Consider the following 26345-nt stretch of genomic DNA (forward strand, 5'->3'; position numbering starts at 1 on the left):
GACTTGTGCATTGATAAAAAAAAATATATATTTTCATGACTATTTATTAGACAAACTACAATACAGAAACTTGTAGGAAAAAGCTTATTCTCTATACTATTAGCAATTCAGTGTTAATTGAAGGCTTAAAAATTAAGCAAAACTCGGGAATTAAAAAAACCCAACCTCACAAACTTTCCTCTTTGCAAGCATTTATCTGAATTTATCAGGAGATTTAACTTTAAATAGATAATTTCAGGGGTTTGTGTTGTCCAGACAACAACAAAGGGAGTTAATCAAATATGAATCTTCTCCAACTGTCTTGTCAAACCAGGTAATGATGTCCTGCCAGCCAAACTCAGAGGGAACATGTGAAACAAATACAAAAGTAAACAGGCCTTAAGCTGCCCAAGGGAAAGTCAGCAAGATGGCAATTTCAATCATTTGGAATAATACTAAAGCAGCCTTAGGCTTTTCTCAGAATGGAAACATGTCACTGTTACTGCAATATTTGAACAAATCAGACTGCAAAAGAAAGGAACACTTATGTAATCGCAGCCATGGAACAGTGCTTTACTCATGGTGAGGTGGAAAATAATTAAGGAAAATGCCCTTTTTGCCAGTAATTGTAAATGTACCTAAATAAGAAAGATAAACAATGGTTCCTTAGAAATTTGGAGGAGAGAAAACACCAAATTTAGGCACAGATTTCTTTAGTTTTGACACAGGAGGCTTCGGAACAACAAAGAGAAAGTTCTATCAGATAAAACTACGAACATAACGCTCCTACAAAATTTATCAGATGTTGATAAAAGCTACACTGAGAGCTACAAAGAAAGCAAAAAGCACTTGGAGAACAATTCTGCCAAAAAAGTTTCACTAAGACGAACGTGTTGTCATATCGTCTAACTGAGAAATCAAAAAATATTTCAAATATTTGGGGAACTTACCTAATCAGTAAACTTTCAGTATGTGTCTAGTCATGTAGCCATCTTTTAGTCAATCATCAGAAAATCAAAGGCAAATTGGCATGACTCAACCCAAACTTTAATACCGCATGATTGTGTCGTGTAAGCTTGTTTTGTGCGAGGGCTGCTGTGGTTTTAGCAGAGAGATTAACGACCGGACCTAAGCTGGCCTCCAAACCTTGCCCTGCTGATGCCTCAAGCCCTTTGAAGTCTGACCATCATACCTGGCAAAACAACAGTGGGAACTAGGCTGGTGTCAGATCTAATCAAGTTTCCTGCCTCAGCATAGCTAACTATGGGGTACACTAATTGGCCCAATTGCGGATTATACCTTTTGCTACAGATTCAAGACAATAATTTAGTCAAATGATGGTTTTTATCTCCTTCTAATTAAGATTCCAAAGTGGGAAGAAATAGGATTAGACAGGCTAACTTCAAAATTGTGTCCTTTAAAGTGGTATGCACATAAGATAGATCTCTGATAATATAGCATGTAATAGTATATTGCTGGTAACCAACGTGTGAAGATTTGGGAAAGCTTGATATAGCTACTGCACCTTTCAGGATAAACACATAAGCTTTCCTGGAAAAGTTCTGCTTCACAATTTATAAATGGAAAATGAACACTCATAAATATTCACCAAAAACCTGTTTTCACCCTGAATTAAAAAAAAAAAAAAAAATCCCTTTAGAAAATATTTCAGTCAATCTTATTTTGATGAAGAATATATGAGAAAAACTGAAACAGTTAAATGGTTCTGCAGACTATAAAGAGGCAGAGTCCCTCCCACAGAACTGCAATCTAATAAAATGGATTTGACATTTAAAGTTTTTCCCCTATGAGGGTCAAACTATAAAGAGTTATTTAACTGGTGAGCAATCCAGAGATGAGAAAATCCATGTCCCATGCTCTTATTTTAAACTGCAAAAAAAAAAAAAAGAATGGTCTAGTGATGAAAACCCTTTTTGAAGAAATTTTGCCATTATTTACAGGTTTTGTACTCCTAACTTTTCTTATGTAATTTGATTTTGAAGTGGCATTTCAAGTACAGGTCAGTATTTTTACCCTAAATTGTGTACATAACTAAGCAGAATCTTTCCAAAAACTTTAAGGTACTAAATATACATTTTCATCTCACATTTAAACTCCATACTAAAGAAGTCACAGACTTAGTTGTAACTGTTGCTTGCAATGCACACTGTTGTGCTGCTTTACGTTTTTACCCCCAGAACCAAAAGTGACTGCTGATACATCACATTCTAACTCCAGAAACACATTTTAGAAGACTGTATCCACATCCTTTCTTAATTCAGCTTTCCCTTGCTCGCATTTTCTTATTGGCCTTATTGCTCTAGCCAGCCTGGCTGTAGTCTGCTTTCCCTATGTATGTATGAGGAAGAAAAACATATGTACTATAGATTAGTGAAACGTGTACAGGAAGATCACAGTAGGACAGTGATCTAACATGTTCAAAAAGGGCTAGTTTGTGTCAGTTCAGCTTACAGAAAGCATATCTCCAACAAAAGCTGAAGTTATTCAAAAGGGGCTGCAGCTGAGCAACGGAGGGAGAAATTATACAAGTGTGTCATCCACGCATGTCTGGGGCAACAGGTTGTTTCAGGAGTTCCACCACGCTCCTGTTCCCAATGCCCCATGGCTAATTCAATTCTTTTTACAGAGCTTCCTGCTAAGGGTTTGTTTTTTTTTTTCTTCCAAATTACATTACAAATTAGAATCTCGAATTCGTCTGACGGAAAAAATTGTACTCTGAGTTAGGATTCGTAGTGAGGAAAAAACCCCAAATATCCTAATTCGTAGTTACAATAAATGAGAATTTACTATGCTGTGAAATGAGGGTGCACGCTTCTCTGCACTTCTGAAAACAGTAAGAACATTTGTATTTTAAAACCAAACACAGACTATTAAGGGTTTTGTTCCTACTGTACCGCTCAAAAGCAGCTGTTAAAAGGCTTTAATACCTCACAAAGCCTGGTTTCACTAACCACATTCTCTGGGAAGTGACAAACATTATAAAGGAATTGTCTTGGGGAAAAAAGCCCTCCTTCATGTATTTGCCTTTAAGTGGCTTCTGAAGAGGATACCTCTAGTTGAGAAACTTCTAGCACTCATGCAGAGATGACCTGCCTGAAGAACTGGCTGCCTGATTAACTATTAACTACTCTCAATAGGATTAGATAATTAAAGACATTGATGACCATTAATTAGGAGGAGGGCACCTTAATTTGTCACTTGATAGGGCCCTTTCAATGATTTATAGGTTAGGGCTACTTGCAATTGTGAAGGGAAGGGGGCAGTGAAGAGAGAGAACCCTTAAGTTACCTTATCAAGTGGCCAGCTAAAAAGGGCAGAGGGTCAAATAAGGGCCAAAGTGGTCACTTAAGGGTGAAGTCCCAAACACCAAAGCAGTGCCAAGCCACATTGACCAGCATTTGGTGATGGAGTAAAAAATATGCTAATTTATTGGTGGCAATTCTCTCTTTTTATGGTTTCAAGCAGTTAAGACAAGTGGCCTGCTTAAGAGCTTTTCATTTGAAAAGAGATTAAACAAAATGGTTTGTCAGGGATGCTTGGCTGTTTTATGTCTTTGTTAAAAAAAAAATTTGCCCAGACTGTACCAATGACTATCACATCACCCCAAAAGCCATCTTCCATCTCTAAGCATTAATGGGTTAATAAATACATCAGCTCTAATTGCTTAATAGTGCTATGTTCATTTGCTCTTTAGCAAGATTAAAATGAAATACATCTTTTGTATTACTGCCTTCTATCAGGACTGTCTGCATAAAGGTCACAGAAAAAAGTTTAAATTTAGTAGGAAATTTACTTAAGGACATTAGTGTAAATGATACTGTGTTTAAAATGACATAAAAGAGCGAAAGGTGATTTCAGTAATGCAAAGAAAATGGTTTCTGAATACTGATAAGGACACTTATCCCTCATACCACACACAATTTTAGGCAACATTATACATTAAAATCCCTCTACTGGGGTAATAACATGTAGCTACTTTCCCACCCACTAACACAAGTAAGAGCAAGTCATTAACATTTAATTAAATATGCTCCTGACATCCTTAGAAACATGTCACGCTTTGTTATTGAAGGTTGTGGCCTACTTTCTATGTACATTTTAAACCAAAATAAACTATTTATAACAGACCGATTTAGCGCAGCAAATGAGACATTTTTAATCAGAAGGCATATCACAGTATTTCATAAAACCCTCCTGAACAGCAAAACCAGAATGAAATGAATTTACAACATCTGATGCATATTTTATGCATTTCACAAAACGGAACATAAGAGACGGGATTAGCTCCACCTTTTGGGTTCTAAATAGTGAAACAACGTTTCTCTTACCTCAATGGTGAACAGCTTCCTTTTTAATCTAAAAGCCAGGTCCTTCGTGTCTGACACATCACAGATCAAGCTATTAAGCCGAGGAATCTGATGTACATGAACCAAACCTTGTGGAAAGAAAGAGTAAAGGAGGGGGGGGGCGAAAAAAAAAAATTAAGAAAACGCTGTCATCCAGATGCATAAATTAGAGTCTTACAGCAGAATTCTGTATATTTACACACACTCATCCTCCCCTTTTTAAGCTGGAGCTTTACTACCAGGAGCAATGAAGCAAACGGTGCGATTATACTCAAGTAATCAAGCAGAATAAGATAAACAGAAATCCTTGTGCGAGGAAAACTAATTGCACTTTGGTACAGAAGTACAGATGTAAAGAGCGATCTTAATACTTGTCAAAACTACAGCCGGCTTGTGTGTGATTTTCTCGTGTATTTACAGTAAGCAAATATGGCTATCACCTTGCATGCTGCCCACGGCACCACTGAGTGATCTTTATTTTATTAAATGCACCAGTAAGCAGCCAGCAAAACAAGGCTTATGGGTTACTGATAACCACTGAAGCTCTAATGAGAACTACTTCGTTTTTTGCCCTGGAAAAGGCTGGGAAAAAAAGTTTCTGGAACCCCCCCCCCCCCCCCTCCGATTTAGATCATGCTTTTTAATAAATTTTAACCCCTCTGCCATCCTGGGAGAAATATGTTTTCTTCCTGCAGGAGGCTTCTCTAGCTGTTCAGATGTTTTTAACAGTACTAGGTGCACTGCAAGCTCTGCATTCTGTCAGCTGCAACTCAAGCTGATTTTTTCTGACAAGGACGCTGGATGGTTTTTGTGCAGCCTAATATAGTCTCTGAACAACCTGAGGGTGATTTTCTGCATCTGAAAAACCAGGAAAATTCTACAGGGCTTCTCAATTACTGGCCTATATTTGCTATTCATAAAGCCAGCATCTAAATTGAAATACTGAATATTTAGAAAAGGCATCTTACTTGAAAACGGCAGCTGTGGGAAAATCCCCAAACATTAAAACCTTTATTTAAAATAAGGCCAGTATTTTTTCAGGCATCGATTAATTTGTTTTAACTGAAGTTTCCTAAAATTGAAATAATTTTAAAAGCATAATTTTATGGGCACTAATCACAAAAATTATTAATAATATTAGAAAAGCATTTTTATAATTTGAAACCTTCCATCCCTGCCTCCAGTCCAGTGATTCAGAAGAAATATTTGTTAGGTTTTTGAGTAGAAAATCCAATTATTATATATGGGAACAGCAGGTATAACACAGGGTTGCTTATATGCAGTATTGTAGAAATTTTATTTAAGGATCTTCTATATAATTATTTTGTTATTTTACTGGCTTTTCAAACATTTAAATTTCCAGGCAGCTTAATGAAATTATTAATGCAGGATTTATTAAATAATGCAATAACGTAATCAAACTTCTCCCGAATCACGTCAAAATCTTTCATCATCTGCAGTAAATAAATCATCTTAAAATATATTCTCAAGCAAAAAGAATCCACCAAAGTTAAAACCACTAGAAATACCTTTTTTTAGCCTGCCAAATCAAGGTTGTGTAAGCCTCAAAAGCTATGTATATTGGCACATAATTTTTATTAAATAGTACCAAAAATGATTTAGCATACATCTTTACAGGAAAGCAGGAAATAACTGCTAAAACACACATTGTCTTAAAGGATCTCTTCAGTACTGGGAAAAGGAGTATCAAATTGACAGAATTATGCTAGCATAAACAAAGGCCATATCACGATTATACAGTTGGAAAAATAATTAGGCAAATTATTCCAGCTTTTGTTCACGGTTTCTTTTTCATTCACCTTTTTTTCAGAGAATGAAATGTGCACTTATTTTCACAGCCAGAAAGATTTTTCTCTGATTTACTAATTACAGCCTGCATACACACCGTGGTGTCTCAACACCACCTTTGCTTCTTTTTCTATATATTCTATATATTCTGCTATGGAAAACACTGCCATACTCTCACATGTTTACAGCAGGTTTTGGATAAGCAGTTTACTTTCAGCTAAAGGTTTCCATGGAACTACAGTAGTATCACAATGATAATAGCTGTAATTTATGCACACTCCGAGCACTGCTCTGGATTAGCTAAAACTGTTATTCACCCCTTTGGCTCTGCATAACTTCTAATACAATCTTTTAAAATATAAACAGTTCTGCTGCAACAGCTAACAAAAATCTCTGGGAAACAGAATGCAAGATTAAACACCATTACAATATTTTGAAGATAAAACACTTGGAAGGCTACACGGCTTTTTACCAAAAACCAGTTTCATATTTTACATGCCACACATATTAATTTCTTTAAATGCACGAGTGCTGTAACTTTATCACTGAAAAACCAGCACGTTATTTTTAGACATAGCTTATATAGCACACAATTTAGCAGTTTATTCGCCTTACTATAATATATGGGTTTTTTTCCGTGTTCTCTGTTTAAAACTTGGCAGATCAAAAGTATTGATTTCATGACAAGTTCAGCTCGCTGGTCAGATGATTGCCAAGCCTCCTCTGCCTGTGAATTCCCCAAAGCCTGCCTGTTGAGATGTACATCTGATTGAGCCATGCCTCAGTAATACGGCTTGACAACATGCAAGGAGTTGCCATGTTTCCTTTGCAGCCTTAATGCACTTTGCTGAAAATTCTCCTAACTCCAGACTGGTTAGGCAAGGAGGAACATTTAAGAGGTATATTCTAAAACTGAAACCAAATGCTGCTTTATAGCAGATACCCAATTGGAGGGTAAGCCACTAAGTGCCCTAGAAACACCCAGGGCAGACTTTTTGCATTGCTAAAGATGGAACTTACCGTGGTAATCCTTGTACAATGGATTGGTTTCTCTCTCAGAGCCAATAAATGATTCAAGACCAACTACCATATCTGACAAGTTTGTTACACGTTCCATAATTGCTTTATTCTGTAAGACACGGAAACAAAATACGCATCCTATGTGATGAAAAAGGTAATTAATGTTCATAGGGTAAGCCTTGGTCTTCTCAATGGCAAGCTGTGGGGAAAAAATAGGTCATCAATACTTAGGAATTACGTTAGAGGGTTTTATTCCTTAAAAAAAAAAAAAGACTTGAAATTTCTGATTAAAGAAAACATGTATTTGACAAGAAGAAACCATAAAAGGGCTAACTTAGCACTACATTTGTATTTTCTTAAACCTTCATAAGAGAAGCATTTGCTCACATCAGTGATACTTAAAAAGCAATATGTTAAGCTTATCTCTCATTGACTTCCACTACGAGTCAGATGCCCAGTTTTTGCTTGTGTTCTGAAAACCTTGCTTTTTAATACACTTAGGCATATCATTTCTAGCATTTGGAGCAAGCACAACCCACACAATTATTCATTTTGGTCATCAGTCAAACAACATGGACAACTCAAGCAATTTCTCCAGCATTTTTCTTTCTAAAAGTTCCTCTTTACCTTTACAAATCTATCTCTTCGTGCAGCGTTATCCTTTCTCAATATATTCGTGATTTGTGATGCCTTATTTCTTGTGCAACAATGTACTGTCAGGTGCCTTAAATAAGCTGTTTTCCTTAATTTCATATAGCAGACAAAGACATTCAAAGGTCACAACAGAGATCTTCAGAGGTAGTTCAGAAAAAAATGTTCTTAAATGCTCTGATCATGTCCCTATTTAATGAGAAAAGAAAGAAGAAACAAACCTATGCTAAAACCCAAAATATTTCTTTAAGATAAGAAGTAGTTATCCTAAAGCTGCCTGGACAGCTGGTATACTCTTGTTCTTGGTGGCTGTAGGTGCTATACTCATCATACCTTCAGGGGTATCAAGACCAATCACCTCAAAATACCCATTCCAAGTATGAGGAATTAGCTCTGTACCTCCAAGTCATAGTTTTGTATTTTTCTATTAATTTAAAAGTATTTTGCACATTTTGCAGTTCTTTAGTAAACTATACAACTGATGCTTATTCCGAAATGTCAATGTAACTACTGGTAAAATTATTTGATAGTAACAATTTATCAATTAGGAGCAGAGAGGGGGAAATATCCCCAGATATGTCAGAATAGTCTATGCATTGCACTGACATTCAGGTTTATTAAAATGGTGATCAATACACCAACTGCTTTTCTGAACCCACATTTCAATATCCCTTTATCTTCCAGCCACACTAAAGCTCACAAAGCAGACGTGAAAGGTGAAAATTTCCCGCTCTCATCAAAGAATAAATTGAATTCTGTTTTCTGACCACTACATGAAGTTGTGGCCCGTCCTGCACAACCCAATCTGCTCAGGTTACAAGGCCCAATTCCACTGATCCCATGGCACCTTTACACCCCCTCCCTTCCCCACCTTATGGGCCAGATGGCATCAAATCCTGGGGAGGGGTCTCTTTTCAAAGCCGCTACTTGTGCACAGGCCAAAACCGTCTATCCCCGTGGAATCAGGGAACTTCCATTTGACCCACAAAGTCTGATGATGAATAACAATAAAGTAGTTTTATACTGCAGAATTTCCTTTCTGAGGAATAACATAAGTGATCTGAGGGAAAAGAACACTGCCTACACATCAATCCCTAGACTTTGTTATTATATCCGCCCCTGAAATATTAAAGCTGACTTGCAAACTGTTTCCTCTTCTTGGAAAAGAGAGACAATGTACTATATTTTAATGGAAACTTGTGGTCACATTTATTCTAAAGGGGAATCACATAAAGATGGTACAGATATAAATCTGAAGTAGTCAGTGACTTCTATAAATCCACAGACCAGAAATTACCGTATTTTGCCAGTTCTTCAGAAGGCTGCAGGATGTTATTTGTATATCAAGAAAGGCAAAACTGTTAAAAAAATAAATAAACACTGATGACTCCTGGAAACTAAGCTAAACTCTTCATAAAGAAAAAATGTTCCATCATTTGAAAAAAACATTTGCTGTCCATTCCTGTTTTGCTTTACATTAAAGTTTCTGCTTGCTGGTTTTGATAACAATGGGTTACGAAAACCGTGGATAGAAAGATGCTCGACCACCAGCAACGTATCCTCACCACTGATAGTCCTGCAAATCATAAGAATATCATCTTTCCTATTTGGTTTTAATTCTGGAAAGATTAAAGGGAGGGACAGCAGTTCAATATTTGCCTGACAATACATACTTCAGTATGTTGGTTTCAGCTCTTCCTCTGAAAGGGTTTGCTTTCTTAAATTGTGCTCCCTTTGCCCATGTTGATTTTGTTTTTGTTTTTAAAGTGTGTCAAAATATTCCCCTGGCTTAATGCAGGGTATCTTGGGAAATATTTTGCACAGTGAATTGCCACACCAAAGAGACATTTGCTTATGTGGCATTGTTGCCATAGATCTGTATCTATCATGTATTTTCTAGTTTGCAGCGTTCAGCACATTAATGTCCAATCAAAGCTGACGTCAGCACACAGATAGTTGTGATGTATGGCATACTGACATAAACACACAAATCATGTTGCCCCATCTGGGCTTGAAAATTTAACAGAGCTCCAGATCTTCCTCCAGCCCCATACAAATCTACCTCCTGCTTCTGGCATAAACTTGGCAGCTCTGGAGGTGAGCCAGGACATGGTTAGGAGGGAAGCCAGGAATGGCGAGATTCAGGGAAAGAGTTTGTTGGCAGCTAGAAGAGGTATTGTTTTAAATTATACTAAAAAATGAAAAAAAAAACCCAAACCATCCCAATCTTGGAAAGTTTTCAGTCTTGCTAGATGTACTGCAGTTTTTCTAAATTAGTTAGTTCAGCCAAAATATAATTATTCTAACAACATGGTAGCAACCCTGTTGTGCAGGCTGGGCTGGGCATCCATTCTATATCCTACTTTGTGCTACTGTTTTAGACAGACGTTTTCTTTTAAGTGCAAACTTGCAATATTTGGGCTCAACCGAAGTGTACTTTCAAAACATGTCAAGAAAATGATATGCATATGTACATGGGAACTATACACACATTTAACCAGCTTTTGGGGAGGGCAATTATGGAAAAAGATTCCTTTGTCCTACTAATTCATTTTCAGAATGTACATAGCTTTGAGTAATTATCTGTGCATGTCTAAAAATACTTATTTACAACTAAAGCAGTTCAAAATGCCTCATCTTCTGTGTTTGAGTATAAAGCACGGTGTTCTACCACCACAAATACACAGATAGCCTGTGTGCTCAAACTTACATCCTGAAATTAATATTGTGTGTTTCTACTGGATTGAGTTCTTAATGTACCACAATTTTATCATTACTACTATTAATCAAGTCAATCTTGGTTCATCTGGATTCTGTATTAGGAAAAAAATCTGTCTTTTCTACTCTGCTCTAATTTCTAGTTCTCCTCTGATTTCCTGTCAAAATTTTTCCAACACCCGAAGATATATCCTCTCATTTCATTTCTAAAAAAATTAAAAACCACGCAAAGTTTGGGTAATAAAAAAATATTTAAATTCTCAGCCCTTGCACTGCATAAGTGAAAAAAAGTCAAAGAATGGAAATTTTTCTTAGAACAGCTTCGACTTTTCTATATAGTACATTTAAACAATCTCGAAATTTAAAAGGAAAACAAGAGCCTCATGTTAAAGATCTGCAATGAGATCCAACTAGCATATACAGATACATAAATGCATATGTATTTAATAATAAACACTAAATACTAGCATATATAAATACCTTAAGCTCTTGAATTACATAGGCTTTTTGCATATATTTGCATTTGTATTCTGATCAATACATTAACATAACTTTAATACTGACTTACTTACATTGAAAGTAAGGTATTTTGTGACCACATCTCCTTTCAGAGACATCAGGCCTATATTTTGGTAGAGGGCTATATTTAACTGCTTCATCTTTACATTCTGCTAATACAATCCCATCACTGGTTTTATTTTAAAACATTTAATTAAGACTTAATACATTGAATAATGACTTTCATTACCTAAAGCACTACTCACAAACACTGTTAGCACTGGGACAAACCCCAGTTTAAACAGCGAGCTGCACACATTCTGTATGACAGCACAGTATTGAAAAATGAATACAGATTCGCCCCCCAAAAGTGTATTTGGAGGCAACAATTTGTGTTGTTACCAACAGGTGAATCCAGAGATCCTGGCACTTCATTCAAAAGCAAGTCTCAATAATAAACAGCAGGCAAGTTCCAGCAAAGTAATATGAACCTTACGAACTTTAAGTAAATTCTGGTGTGTGAATTTTCAAGAAACGCTCAAAAATTCATTGTTTTTTTTTTTTTTTTTTAAATTCTATTTAAAACATTCTGTCACAAAGCTGAAGTAAGCTTAGTACCATAACACAGACAGCCACACTGGACTATAATGAAACAGTGGCTGGATATTTGATAGATGAAACAATTCTTGATATTTTTTGAGAGATTATCACACAATGATAATGTGGTAATGACTTCACAACATACAAATATTTATCACTTGTCATTACTAGTTAATCTCCAAAGGATTTTACATTGAAAAGATAAATTATTAAGAAGCATGGCTTAAATATTTATCACCATTTGTTAATAATTACTGTTCAGAAAATCACAGAATTACCCACCCATTTTATTTTGGTAAAAGAAGTTGGGCATTAGGTCCTTGTACTAGTTTTATAGAAGGATACAGTTTGTGCACTTTTGGATTTTTCACAAGTCCCAAAAATAAAAGATTAATAACTGTTCTGACAAAAAGTGTTAATCAATAATTAATAACTCTAAACTATAAAATTCTATATATCTTCTAACTCCAAGATGACTGTTTACAGTGTTTGAACACAGCAAACCTACTAACTGAACACTGAATTTTGGCTCTAAAATGAGTGTACACTCAGACCACTGGAATATAAGATGACCAATAGGACATGAACAAATTTTGGTGCATAGAAATTTGTATCAAGATCACAAGAAAACTGAACACAAATGCAATGTCTTTGTTGGAAAACAGATATCCTAGAAATATAATTAAAGGATTTTCTACAAACTACAATGCCTTCAGTGATGAGAAATCTACATTTAGGGATTCTCACTAATTAGGCATTTTCTCTTACTTTTGAAGAACCTTACTGACTACAGCAGAACTTAGGTATAAGCATCCATTTGTATGGCTGAAACCACAGAAGCACTGATTTTTGGTTGACTGTATGTACACTGTGTTACATTAGCTGATTTCAAGCAACAAATAGTATCTTTGAATAATTTTATACAAGTTACAGAAGCAAAAAAAGGATGTGTAAGGAAGACACGACCAGGCAATTAGATGCAATGTAGTTGTAGAAAAGGGAAGAGGGTAACAAAGCATCTGTTGGTCAATATGTTACACAACATATTAATTCCAGATTTTGGTTGTTCTCTTGAAGTTGCTTTTAATAATGTTTGTCCTGATAGCTGTCTATGGGAACTCTGCAATGTTTTTGCATGTTATCATACAAAATATCAGATGAAGGTGGATGACACAGTATCCAATTAATCTTCATAAATTTTCAGGAAGAATAATCATCTAGGAAATAAGAACTAAATATCACACTAAAATAAAAATAAATCTTTGGATCTTCACTGAAACGGACTTGTGTGTTACTTGAGCTCTGGAAGCACCTAAGGCCAGCAAACTGTGGTATCTTACAAAATAAAAAGTATGTCTGCTTTGCCATTGAAGGGAAGACCTAAAGGCCAACAGCAAAAGGAGAGATGACTAAATAGAGATAAATTAAGCAAGTCAGTAACAGTTGCTGCTGCACCCAAAAAAAATGAACGAAGTCTAGCAGTTTAAATCAAACTTTCCATCTGTTGATCTCCAAATGCTTCACAAAAGACAGGCAAATGCTGCATTCCTCCCTCACAAGTCAGTAACAAGCACAGAGGTGTCCTGTGAGTTGTCCACAGCCAAAAGCCAGTCAACACTGAGCTGGGATCCCAACTCAGCCTTTCTTTGAAGCCCTGTCTACCTGCTTCTGTTTAAAGGCTTGGTTTAGGAGGCCTTGGGGTATCAGGAAAATATCTGGTGCTCTCATGAAGGTGACGTGGGAGTTGAAGCCCAGAAAGCTGGGTGCTGAAAATCCTGTTATTATCTGGCTGAAAGAGGTGACAGATGTACAGCGTGTTAAAGGGTGACACTTTTTGAGCTGAATCCCTGCTCAGTGCTTTTCTCTTCTCTTTCCTTAGTATTCAGTAGCAGAAAGCACAGGCTGCAGGTGATGGTTCTGGGGTGTGGGGCTCTTGCCCTGCTGCACTGAGTAAATGAAGTAAATCTGATCAAGCCCTTCTTCAGTGAAGGGTGAGTGGCTGGGAAGAAATCAGTACAAGATCTGGGCTGAGATGAGCCCAGCACCTCCCCTGAACACTATCTGCTTCTTAATAATGAGATTGTCTCACTGTTATAAAAGCACATACATGAAAATCTGTACGTTACTACTTGTCTTTAAATATTACAAAAATGAACTGACCATTTGAGCAGATTTCTCTAGAAAATTAACACATCAAACATGCAATCCTACCAATGGATCATAGCATAGCATAAAATAGAAGTCTGAAAGAATGAGAGCTGTATTACAAAAGAGTCATAACAAAACTGCTGAAATTATGTATCTGAGACCAACTGGTTTACCTAAAATCCCATGACTCCATTGGGAATCAGTCATTATATGAAAAAGGTTTAGGAGTTCCTTTTGTTGCCATTTTGCCTGAAAAAAAGAATGTCATTGCAGTTTGCTTTCCAATTCAGAAAGGCAAACTCTTGCTGCAACTTTAATTCTTTAAATCGTATGTTTTTCTCAGGTGACCAAAAAGAACCTCCACCACTATTTCAATTATCAGCATGCAAGTACCAAAAGGAACATCTAACTGATGTTGGTAATCAGGTGGCAAGGTCCTGAAATATAAAATCATTTAAGGAACTAATCCCTTATCCAGCATAAAATTATAGGCTGTCATCAGGAGCAGGCTGGCAAAGCTAGGTCCAGATGGGAAACTGGCTGGGCAATAAGAAGAGGTAGGGTGGAAATGATGGGTAGGCTGGAAACGATGGGAACCTAAGGAAAGACATGACTGCTCCCTCTGCTGGCAAGGTCCTCACCTGCTTTAATTTTTAACTAATGAGTAGGCATTTCTTTAATTATTCAGGATCTAGCCAATAAATAATGCAGAATGTTCCTTCCTCAGTCTGTTGCTGTGTGTTTGCACATTTTTGAACTTATGGTGCCCTATTTCACTAGAATAATTTGCCATAGAATTAAGGCTCAGATGGATATCTAATGGTAGTTACTGGCTTTATATTTTAATTGTTCACAAAATGAAAAGCAAGATTAAGCTATTTAACCTTCAAAACACGATATTTTACAACGTATACTCATTTCATATTTAATTTACACACTTCATAATATTATGACGAATTGCTCATCATATCTTACTATAACAAGAACCCCTTTATGTAGCAAGAAGATACGATAAAATTAAACATTCTGCAACACAAACACACTAAATGACACGTTCTACCAAAAAACTATCATTCTTCCATAAGTAAAATTCATGACCAGTGAATTCAGCAGTAATGTTTGTATTAAAACTTAATTAAAAGACGAAGACAAGCCATTTGTTACTTGATTTGTGATATAAATTAATAGCTGCGGTAAGAACATTTAGAAAAAAAACTGTTCCAAGATTTTGGCCTACAACCAGAAGCTCCCAGAACAGGAGGGATCAGCTTTTTTTGCCCACTGTTCTCATCTGAATCCTGGCTGAAAAGCTACTCCAGCTCCCAGCTTTCCAGAAGGCTCCATCCCAGGAATCCTCGCCTGCCATTTGGTTTGCTGATTTTAATCTCCCAGGACTTTCTTACAGTGGCTCCACTATGCTGAACTGGCACTTGCTCCTAGAAGTGAGTTATTATTAAACTTGTAGGTCAATTGTGGCACTAACAACTCTTTGGAAGCTTTCAGCCACGGTGTACAATTTGCTGGTCTAATTAAATATTAATTCTAAGTGTTACATTCTGTGGCTAAGAGCTTTTATTTTCCATCATCAGTCTGGAAGAGAAAGAGGTTACAAGGCTAATTTAATCTTTTTTTTTTTTTTTCCCCTAGCATTAAAGCTTAACTACATAGGCACAAAAACATCATTAAAGATGCAGTATTCCTTTTTATTATAATTATATTGTAATTAATAGAGAAGTTCTAAACAAAAAGAGGTAAAATTGGATTCTGAAATTTCAGGGTTTTTAAACACCACCAGAAGTTCACATAAAAACGTTTCTAAACACACAGTGCACAGAAACTCAACATTCAGTCCTGTGAAAATCATTTAAGATGGGAAATACATACGCAAGAATTTAAATATAAAATAGTTTTACACAAAATTATTGTTCTTTGTTCTGAAATACAACAGATAAACCCTATATTTAAGGCTAGATTCACAGGGCTTTTTTTTTTTCCCCAAGAACCTGTACTTGTACTCAAGCCAAAAAAAAAAAAAAAGTATTTCTTCAGAAAAACATTACTACCTTCCATTTTCTAAAAGAATTACTTGCTTAAAGCAGATAACTACTTTGGCCTGTATTGTTTAAAGTCACTCTTCTAATCTTTTCTTATCAGTGTCCAAATGGGCTCAATACATGAGCCTCTTCCCTTCTGCTTCCATAACAGTTGTGTCCATGTCTGGACACTGGGCATTATATTAACTACTTAGTCCAGTAGCCAAAAGATTCCATATGCTTGAACAGATGACTATCTCCATACTGTGATGGGATATTTAACTGTTTAGGTCTAATACTGCAGTTCAAAGATTTAGTTCTAAATCTCACCTAATTTTTTTAAAGTTTTCCCGGGCGTATGTCCGGTTTATAGACGTGAAGTGTAAAATAAAATGGCAATCTTGCCCATGCTCATGCACTTCTCAAGTTTAACATATGCCTTCTGGAAAAGTGACTTTTTTATTAAAGAGAGGGTGTTGAGGAGATGGTGATAAGGATGTGTGTACACTGTCAAAAAAGTAAAATTTATTAAAATGAGAAGGCTTGTTTAACGCATGGGACTTTAACATACAATGTGACTGTTCTTCATAATACAGTTAATTCAGTTAAAAGACAATAACACTTAGGTAGAAAAACATGCTTCAGATGTATATTTTGTTTTTTAAGTGGGTAGTTGTTACCAAATCAGAAGTGGTAGTGGTAGTGCTAGAACACAGCCTGTTGGCAACCAAAACCTTTTTTTATGAAACAACAAAATACTTCTATTTCTTCTACAATTGATTAGCAAATACTTGCCAATAATTAGAGAAATTGAAAAAAAACCCAACTTACTGTTCCACAATTTAAATTGTGAATAATATACTTTTCTGAGCTTCCTACTCAATCATAATTTTAAAGATGCTTTTATGAATGTCTAAAACCCAGAATATTCATATCCAAAAGCAATGGGGATAGCCCAAGAATACCTGTCATAAATTTATGGTTCTCGATATTTTTGGTATGGTTGTTAAACTGTATTTCTCATGTACAACAGAAAGCAACACACAACATTAAAAATCATGTTAAAAAAAATAGGAAAATATTAAGATCATTTCATTTTCATACTTTCTGTTTTGCAGAGAACTTCCAAAGGTTCCTTAATTATGATACAGAAACCACATGACATTTGATCTCAATACAAATCTGTCTGCAGCAGCCACCTCATTGAATATGTTTGTAGGTTATTCAGCATTTTACACTAGTGAATTCACAGAAGTTAGGATTCTAAGGTAGGCAATCACTCTTAGCTCTTGTCACAGGAATCAAGATTTCAAACTGTGACAAATTCACAAGCTATAGGAGTTCACATCTTATAATTCTATATTAGCAATGGATTCTAAAGCACTCTATTGCTTGACTTTGAGTTTAGCTGCTAAATTACTCAGTGGGAACACAAAAGGTTTTGGATGTGAAAAGGTTTGTTTATGAATTTTCCTACACTGAAACATACAGTAACTTCTGCACCTCAGTGAATTCAAAACATCAAACCATTAATATTGCAGGAAATTAATTTTTCAACATACTGGATGAAAAAATGAAAATACCTTGCTAAACAGAACTTCAGACTCTGAGGACAGGTTCTGTGGCAAGACTTATTCATACTGACTTTTCATTAGTCAATTAATTTCCCTTGGTACTTGCTGACTAATATAGTTGTTAGTCCTTACTAGTAGTACAGCTTCAAGTTCAAAATAAAGGATGGCTTTAACAAGTGCTTTCTCCCAGTGAAAATCATAATCTACTCCAAAAAAAAAAATTATCTAAGTGATACAAAATTGGGAAGAACAGGAATAGAATTACAAACATTATTTAGTATTTAGCAGAGATATTCTTGGACTCACCAATGATTTCTAGTAATTAAAGAAAAAATACATTATGAAAATATTTAAAATTATAATTTAAGGCTTTTGCAGTGACATTAAAGTCCTCTCAGTCACACAATAGCTCTTTTTCTAAATTTAGGTATTACAATGCACAGATTATCAACACACAGAAGAAGAGTTCTCACTTGCTTTTATAATATTCCTTAAATTTGAAAATTGTAACAACAAATGAAATCCCTCTTCAATCTGCCCTCCTCGATCAATGCTAGATTTTAAAAATGGAAGTAATTTTCCCTTTTCAAATGTACCATATGATTTCACAGGCACAATGCATTTTCAAGAAGCAGTAGGAAGACTTGAAAAATAACCTTCCATCAACTATTTTAATCATACTCGTGAGTAGCTCAATATTTATTACCTGACAGACAATGTAAGATAAGAGTATGTTCAATCGGTAGAAAATATCAATCAAGTAAAACTTGTCACACAGCATCTGAATAAAATTCATAATTGGCTAAGTTTTTTTTTTGGTGCCATTTGCTTTAAACCAGAATAACGTACTCCTATTTTTGTGGTTGAGAAACTTCATGTGCTGGTTGCACTGGAAGTTTCATCAATAAGACACCAAAAATCTGCCTGCTTTAGTGGATTACGGTTTCTTTAAATTACTCTGAAAAAACTCTGCACACAAACAGATTTTTTTTTTTTTTTTTTTAAATCTGTGTCTTTTACCAAAATATAGCCTTACAGAAAACTGTGAGGACATTCAGTGTCCCATCAAGCTGGATGAATGAGCACCATCTTTGGATAAATGCAATTCCAAGTTATTAAATCCAAGACAGTGAATTGCTGGAATAATGAAAGAGCCACATTGGTGGATGTGTATCACAGAGGGAAAAACATCAAGAACAAAATCACTGTTTAATGTCCAGTAGTCACCAAAGAGTCAAACCAGACATTAGAATGCAGGAAAAGTAAACAAACAATAATGGCATTACTGTATTATGTTACTGAAACAAGGCAAAGTGACTGTTTAAAACCAGAGTAAGGAGGCAACATGAGAAAAATTACAAATCAGAATACAAAAAATATAAAATAGGGAGGATTATTTTAATGTGCTATCAGCCAAGAACGAAGATACAATATATGAAAAGTAAAGGCAAAATTAAATGTTCTGAAAAAAGAGAGAAACTGGGCAGATTTAATTTGTGGAGCTCCCTACCACATTACTACATGCAAACTATTAGGAAAAATACAGAAAAGAAATCAATCTCAAACTATGTATATACAGATATATATATATTAGTAATACAGTGCATATAAAAAATGTAACTACTCTGGGTTGAAAAGACATTGTCCCTGTTGAAAACCAGTACCACCAATTGTGAGTTTTATTTCTTCTTCACTGGACTAACCAGTACTGGGGGCTGGCAGAGACAAGATGTGGTATGAGTCACTACCAAAAATCTACTTTTTCATGACAAAGCAGGTAAAAATGAAACTATTTTTCTGTACACGTCATGCAGACGAAACTTTGATTAAATGTGATTTTGAGCTTCCATGTCCTTCATGAAAATTACACATGTGAAGAATTTACTTGTAGATCACCCAGTTAATTCAGTCAGGAGCCAAAAGTTAACGTAGGAAATACAGCAACAGTAGTTCAGGGAAAAATGTGGAATTTACTATATCTTCAGAAAAATTATGTGCATTTTCCCTGGCTTCAGTGTACTGACTTTAAGATTCAACAGAGAAAGCATATGCTGGAACATACTCCCATCAAATTAAATACATATACAGAAAGGTACTTGGGAGAAAAAAAAAAGAAAAAAAAAATCCCTCCCTCTTATTCTCTTGGAAAGAAAAGATATTTCCTTCACTTTTTTTTTTTTTTTTTTTTGTAATCCAGTGAGAAACCTCAGCAACAGAATGGTGAGTAGCTGGGTTGTGAGAATGTGAGCAGCTGCTGTTATTATAACTAAAGGTCTGGCTCCGGCTTGAGCCTGAGAGACCACATGTTCGGCTGTCCTCTCATCTCGCCATCCTCACCAATTAACTATTAACATGGAGGGCTGTACACATGCTCTCAGGGGCTCTTTAACAGGCTTCTTGGAGAGTGGAACAACTACACAGCAGGGCTCTGGGAACTGAGTAATGTGGGGTATAAGGAACCCTCAGCAGCTTTGCTCCTCCTAATGACAGTTTTTCTCTCCGCGGTGCAGCGCTCAAAGAAGGATACACCGAGTTTCATGATTTAAAAAAAAAATATTAATGCTGAGCAAAGATTCTGTAAGTAATCTTTCTTTCTTTTTTTAAAAAAAAATTCAGAATATTCTAGCACTTCCCGTCAAAACGGTTTTATTAAAATCAAAAAATCAGCGATTAAAAATGCAACGTGTAATTTTCACTCCTTACTCCCTGGGAATGGCTTTACATGGGATTTACAAACAAAAAAACAAAAATCAACTTCCCAGGTAACTTTGAAACAAACAAAAACCTTCACTCTTCAGTTTCTTTCTTAGAGACACTTCTGGATTTCTTTAAAATATGAACATACCCGTTACTGAAATGACAGATAAAGAAGAGTACAATGAATGAGATGTATGTCCCAGTTATGGAGAGGCAATTCCAATGGGCAAAATCTAGGATGGTGCTTTTACATTCACAAATTCTATTCATTGCATTAAATTTAAGTGCCACTCTTTTTAAAGGCAAACTGCCATCTAATATTTAAAAACAAGGAGGTGGAGGTATGCACTGCAAGAGGAATATTCATACACTTTTCACTACAATGGTAAAACTAGAAAATAGAGTTTCTTCATTTTTGAAGCAGTAAGTGCACAGGGTATCTGGATAAATAACATTTGCAGGTATTCAAACACCTTTAACAAAATCCAATACATGTGAGTCATGTACTTACCTAAGACAGGATTTAATCTGTTGATAAACTCACCTACTATAAAAACATTTTGCATAATGCGAGGTTTTATCCAGTACTTTTTTCCTATAATTAAATCAAATACCTAAAATTATAGGTTCTCTGTTCATTGTGAATAATAATTTTGCTTTTCTGAGTTACATTACCACTCGCAGAACAAAAGACTGCCTACATTTTTCCTTTTGCTAAAAAAGTTTATTTTCAGAAGACACATTTAGGTCTCCACATACTCTCAGGAAAGGTGCTACAAGCTGCCTGTTGGGAAAATTACTCTGACACCATAACTGGTTTGCTCCTGGTCCCAGTACAAGGGGATATTGGAACTATAGAGTAAATCCATACCTTTCAATTCCTGACTTTAAAAACAAGATCACACATCACCATAATGAGCACGACAGGTGAAGACAGTGGACTGAAAAGTCTTGTATTGAAACTCCAAACAGCATCCTGAAGGCACTGGAAAAGTGCCAAGAGATGTTGTAAAAAACAACTAAAAAAGGGATGACTACCACTATTTTCTTACCTTTCTACAGTTTCTGAAATTCAGATAGTTTTTCAAAAGAGGATTAAGACTCACATATGGCATAACTGTATTTAAGATTATTCTACACTTAGGGCTTTGTAGATTTTGCAGTGTGGATGTCCCACAAAAGTAGAACATATAGTTATGTTTTAATTTCAACTTTGAACAGAAAGACTTCTAGAAATGTCCAAAACTGCATTTGTTGTCTTACCATAAACTTAAAAGTTATGGCTAACTGCTGTGTCAGCTATGAAATACAGCAAAAGCAGCATTCCTACCTGGATAAGGTGAGCTGGAACTGTGATGATGCAGGCTGACAAAGATTTCCTGAGGAGGCCACGGAGAACATAAAGGAATTTTGTAAGGCTATGAACATCTTCAGGAGTATCACTGCAACAAATGTCGTCACCCCACAACGGGGAACCCAGACCCTGAATTCCTATCCTCAAAACATTCTTTTGTTTTTTCTATTGGAAAACAAAAAAAAAAAAGTCATTTGTTATTTTTTGAACATTAGAAGGAATACAGTTTCTAGAACGCATGTCCATAATAACTGCAGAGTTTGTGTAATCATAGCTTAATCTCAGTCCCTCTTACAAAAATTACAAATGGAATGGCATTTTTTTTACTGACTGGATATCCTGCTATGTCAGACAAGAAAGTATAAATGTAGGAGACAGCATGGAAATACCGAAAACTGCTAATTTGCATTTTTTTTTAACCAGCTAAATGCAAGTATATTCTGACACAAAATCCAGTAACACTATGACTTTTGATATCCTTTCTCTCCTATATCACTGCCTTAAAAAAACATGCAAAAGAGTATTTTCTCCCAGTTCTAAACTAGCCTGCTGGAAGTGCCTGAGAGGACTCCAACACAACTTTTCCCTCTGTGTTCACCTTCTCGCTGCATTACTCTCATAACCTGACTATTCTGAGTGTTTGCTTCGGTTTCACTCATTCTGCTGCCTCCAAATGAACCAGGTCAGTGCCTCAGCTCACCATTGCACAGGCCTTTCACTGTCTTAGAAGGTAAGGACCTTCTACATTACTCCTTCCAGCTGCTGAAGGAAGCTGTTCTCACAGCTGTGCAGGAACAGAATCCACCAGCAGATCGTCTCTTAAGGACCACACCTTTCTGAAAGCCTTTGACCTGAGTGTTTCTGGGGCTGCTTTAGTTACCTACTGGGCACTGGAATCTAAGCTGTTGTGACATATAAAATCCTAAACAGCCCCTTGTGTTACCCACCTAAAGCCTGTTGGCTGCCCTGCAGTGCAGTGGCAGAAGAACACCCAACAGAGGCAGGGCTGTGGGATACAGCTCCTTTTCTGTTGTAATCCATTTATGCAAAGTAAAATGTTATCTCTTGTGGTGACAAATGTCATTTCTGCTTATTTGATGTGACCTTTCCTGGTGATCTTTGAGAAGGATTTTAGGTTTATTTGCTATCAACAGCTGAGAGACAGACAATAAGCTCCCTTGTTGAAAGACTTCCTGTACAAGGTGATCAGAGAAACATTTCTAGAGTTCAGGGTTCATAGTTAAAGGCCAGCTTTTTAAAATTATATACACACACACACACACATATATAAAAATACTAGTTTTGATAAACAAAAGCTTTCTGGTAATTTTTGCTACAGAAAAGCGTTTTGATAAAGTGTAGATATTGACTCCTAGCAGCTGGAATAAACAGCAACTATCAAGTACAGAACACTGCACAGCTGCTCTGGCAATCCAGAGGAAAGGTTTTGACAAGACAAGAGGCTACTCTTCCAAACACTTCCATATCCATATTGGGTAGACAGAGCCTGGGTTGTGAGACACAGTTAATTCCACATGGCTCTGCATTTATCCCACTTATGTGTCTTACACAGTGAGCTGATCTGCCAATTCATTTAAAATCTCTGTGAAAGCAATCTGTGTCTTAACTCTGGCAGATTCTTTAGTCTCGGTCTTTGCAGGATTTTAGGCTTTAGTTTTGAAAAGTTAAGTTTTTATACTACTGTGTGAAGATCAGGACAATAGCACAGGATAATGTGACACAATCTGACTTCTCTGTATGGTATTTTCTAGGCTTGGATGTTCAGAGTTTTAAAAAAGAACAGGAAAAATAGAAGTTAGTGTAATATTCTTCAATTACTTCTAATCAGAGCAGATTCAGGCAATTCTTGATGTGCATTTAAGCAATAGGACAAAATCAGGCATCTAAGAAAAACGTTTTATCCAGATATCATAGATAATGATCAGCCAGAGAGTCATAGTATTTCAAAATTTCAGAGCAAACATACATAAAACTTACAGAAACTTCTTTTATGAGAAAAACATTTTTTTCTTATGAAGAACATCCATAAGAACAACATACAAAAAGAGGAAAAAACCAGTTCTCTTACTGGGTAAAGGATGACAGATGCTTGTTTCCCAACATCAAATCGTAAGAGTAGTAAAAGATAAAGCTATTCAAACACCAGAAAATATCAGATGTATTTATTTTGGCCAGTAATGGAACTTCTACCAGTATAATTCTGTCAAGCCCACAAGGCCCTGACAAACACTTTATTCCATAACTGAAATATAGGAAAAGAGTAAGTCTAATATTCTATAACAAGCCTACTGTAAAGACTAGGATAACATTTTTTTAGATATACCACTAGATCTTTTCTACTTACATTAGTTTGGAAGTTCTGATTATTTTTTTAATTTTTTCATGTAATTTTTGTAACACTGATCGATTTGGCAGCAAGGATTCTGATTATGAAGAATTAAAAAAGCCCAACTCCAAACAAACAAAAAACCAATCCCCCCCAACTTTATTGCCCTGAAAGACACCCAACTTGAACTCCAAAGTATATGAAAGAATTGTTAAGGAAATATAATTGCCTATGAAAGCTCTGTTGTCAAACATGAAAACCCCAAAATATTCTGAGACAAACAAATACTATTCTTTATAACTTAAAGCCATGATCAACTTATAAAGGATCCAAACTTAATGATCAGCAGCAAAAAGTTACTATGAGGTTTTAGAAAGGATGTAAACCTGATGCTTGTATTTGTATTTTACAGGTCATCCAGACTCTTTGAATTTCCAAACAGACCATGGCAACAGTTCCAGTCAGTGTGAACTAACAGGTCAGTGCTTTGGTCAACTTCAAGCAAACTTCTCTGTATCCAAAAAGGAATTATTGTCCTAAGGTCCACAAAGCCATGCAGGACAGTCAAAAATATATGAATCTACGAAGGCCAACTGCAGATGGTTCTATAAAACTACTGTTAACTAGCCATTCCAGGTCCTAGAGATGTCTGACCATTTTATCAGAGATCTACTAAACTTCTAACAGTAGTATTCACTAATTTTTCTAATTGTGTCAAACCATCTCTCAGCTGGGTTGAGTTCCATTCTCACTCTTCTTCAGACCCTTCTTCAAATAAAAGAGTAGTAAATCTAAGTACCATTGTCACACTGATGTGAAAATAGCCAAAAATATCTGAAAGCTTTATCAGACAGGTAGAGGATTATTTGGGGGTGCAGGGGAGAAACAGGCATAGACTTTTCAAAAGCTTTAATTATTATATACAGGGAAGGACACAGGTCCAGAAGAATCCAGGCTGGTCCTTATACTACAATCTTCATATCTGTCTACTTAAAGAGTACTTCTAAAGGCTCAGGAAACAGAAGAGGGTATGAAGCAGCAGAGAGGTGAACTGCTCATAAATTTGGCAGATAAAAAGATCCAAGGTGTGTTCTGGGCCTTAACTACATTCAACCCTGGATATATTTTCAATAAGTGTATATTATACAAGGCCTCTCAATGTACAAAGTTTGAGTGTACAAAGAAAGATGATGCCTGGGGAAGGGTGGAATCCTACAAGAAGGTAATAGAAACCACTCCAGGAAATCATATGCATTACCTCCCTTGAAACAGAAAGAACTACACAAGTGCTAATGGCTTTCTAAATCAATAAAGTGGCCTGAAAAAAAGACTTTTCTAACTTTCAAAGCTTCACCTTGGAAACTTCGATCCATCATTTAGCAAACATATACTTCTAAATTCATCTCAGTTAAAGTTCTGGTTCTGCTTTACTGACACTGTAAGATGTTTTGAAACAATCAAACCTGCGATGTTTAATTTTTTCCCCTACTTGCAAGCAAAAAACACCCAAATATTGGCTCCGAACAACCTTCATTTCCTTCTACACGAAAAAACCCCAGAATATAAAAATATAAATAAACAGGAAAAATATAAAAACCCCAGGAATATAAAAAGCAAAATGAGGAACAACAGCCTAATCTCTTCAGTAGGAGGCTGTTTGCTGGCTGAAGGTTGGCAGGGTGTTGTTTCATACTCAGGGCTGCTCTTTGCAGCCAACAAGCTCTCGGGCTTCCACAGGACCTGTCACCGAGCAGGAGGAGCATCTCTGCCGTACAGGAGGATGACACACACGGCTGTTGCCATGGCTACCACAGCCAGTGGGGAGAGGGGCCTGTCAGGGACCAATTTCCTTCTCCAGACTGGCACTGCCACCAAAGGGAAGGAAAAGCTCTCCCAGAAATCTCTGCAGAGACGGAACGCCGAGCACAAATAACCTAAATTTACACACAGGCGGTCTGCGCAGGTAATGTTTCTAAAACATACTGTCAGACACAAAAACATCCTTTCCAACATTATCCTCCCTGAAAAAAATGATTTCTAAGATATTAGACTGGCAATAGTACACAATCTTGTATTAAATTCTTTCAGGCTCTCCAGAATCTATATGAACTGATTTCTACTCTAGTAACATTTCTATTGAACAACAGCAATTATCAATTAAACATCAACATATAAAAAAATTATTATTTTATTTCCAACAACTCCAAAGGACTCACTGAGTATGATAAAGGATAACTTATAAGGCCCTGCTCATATTAGAAAAGGGCTTTCAGCCTATATTGTTACGCTCAAAATGTTTTTGATTACCCACAGTAGGATTTATGGAGAGAACAGAGATCTTTAGAAGTCTGGTAAGTTGTTTTGATCTGTAAGTTGAAACAGTATTCTTATTTCTTTACTTGTGTTTCAGTGCTCACTACATAAAGATGCCACCATTTAATTCATTAAAAAATTAACTCCATTCCAGTTAAAACAACATTGAAAAAATCCGAAAGTTTAAGAATAAATGTTCAGCCTCAAAGGTCTTGAACACATCCTGCTAAAGCAACA

The 26345-nt window shown here is 36.0% G+C and overlaps 1 protein-coding gene across 1 annotated transcript in view; it reads right to left on the minus strand.

The window, feature by feature from the left end:
- ELP4 (elongator acetyltransferase complex subunit 4) overlaps window positions 1–26345 on the minus strand; it is a 139834-nt gene that overhangs the window by 75832 nt on the left and 37657 nt on the right. Inside the window, exons 7-9 of the mRNA XM_018081773.1 lie at window positions 21425–21613; window positions 7176–7374; window positions 4329–4435 (exon numbers count right to left, since the gene is read on the minus strand). Coding sequence (XP_017937262.1) covers window positions 4329–4435; window positions 7176–7374; window positions 21425–21613 — 495 coding nt within the window. The remainder of the gene's footprint in view (window positions 1–4328; window positions 4436–7175; window positions 7375–21424; window positions 21614–26345) is intronic.

Source organism: Manacus vitellinus, unplaced genomic scaffold (assembly GCF_001715985.3).
Source record: "Manacus vitellinus isolate BGI_N305 unplaced genomic scaffold, ASM171598v3 scaffold_57_pilon, whole genome shotgun sequence".
Lineage (NCBI taxonomy): Eukaryota > Metazoa > Chordata > Aves > Passeriformes > Pipridae > Manacus > Manacus vitellinus.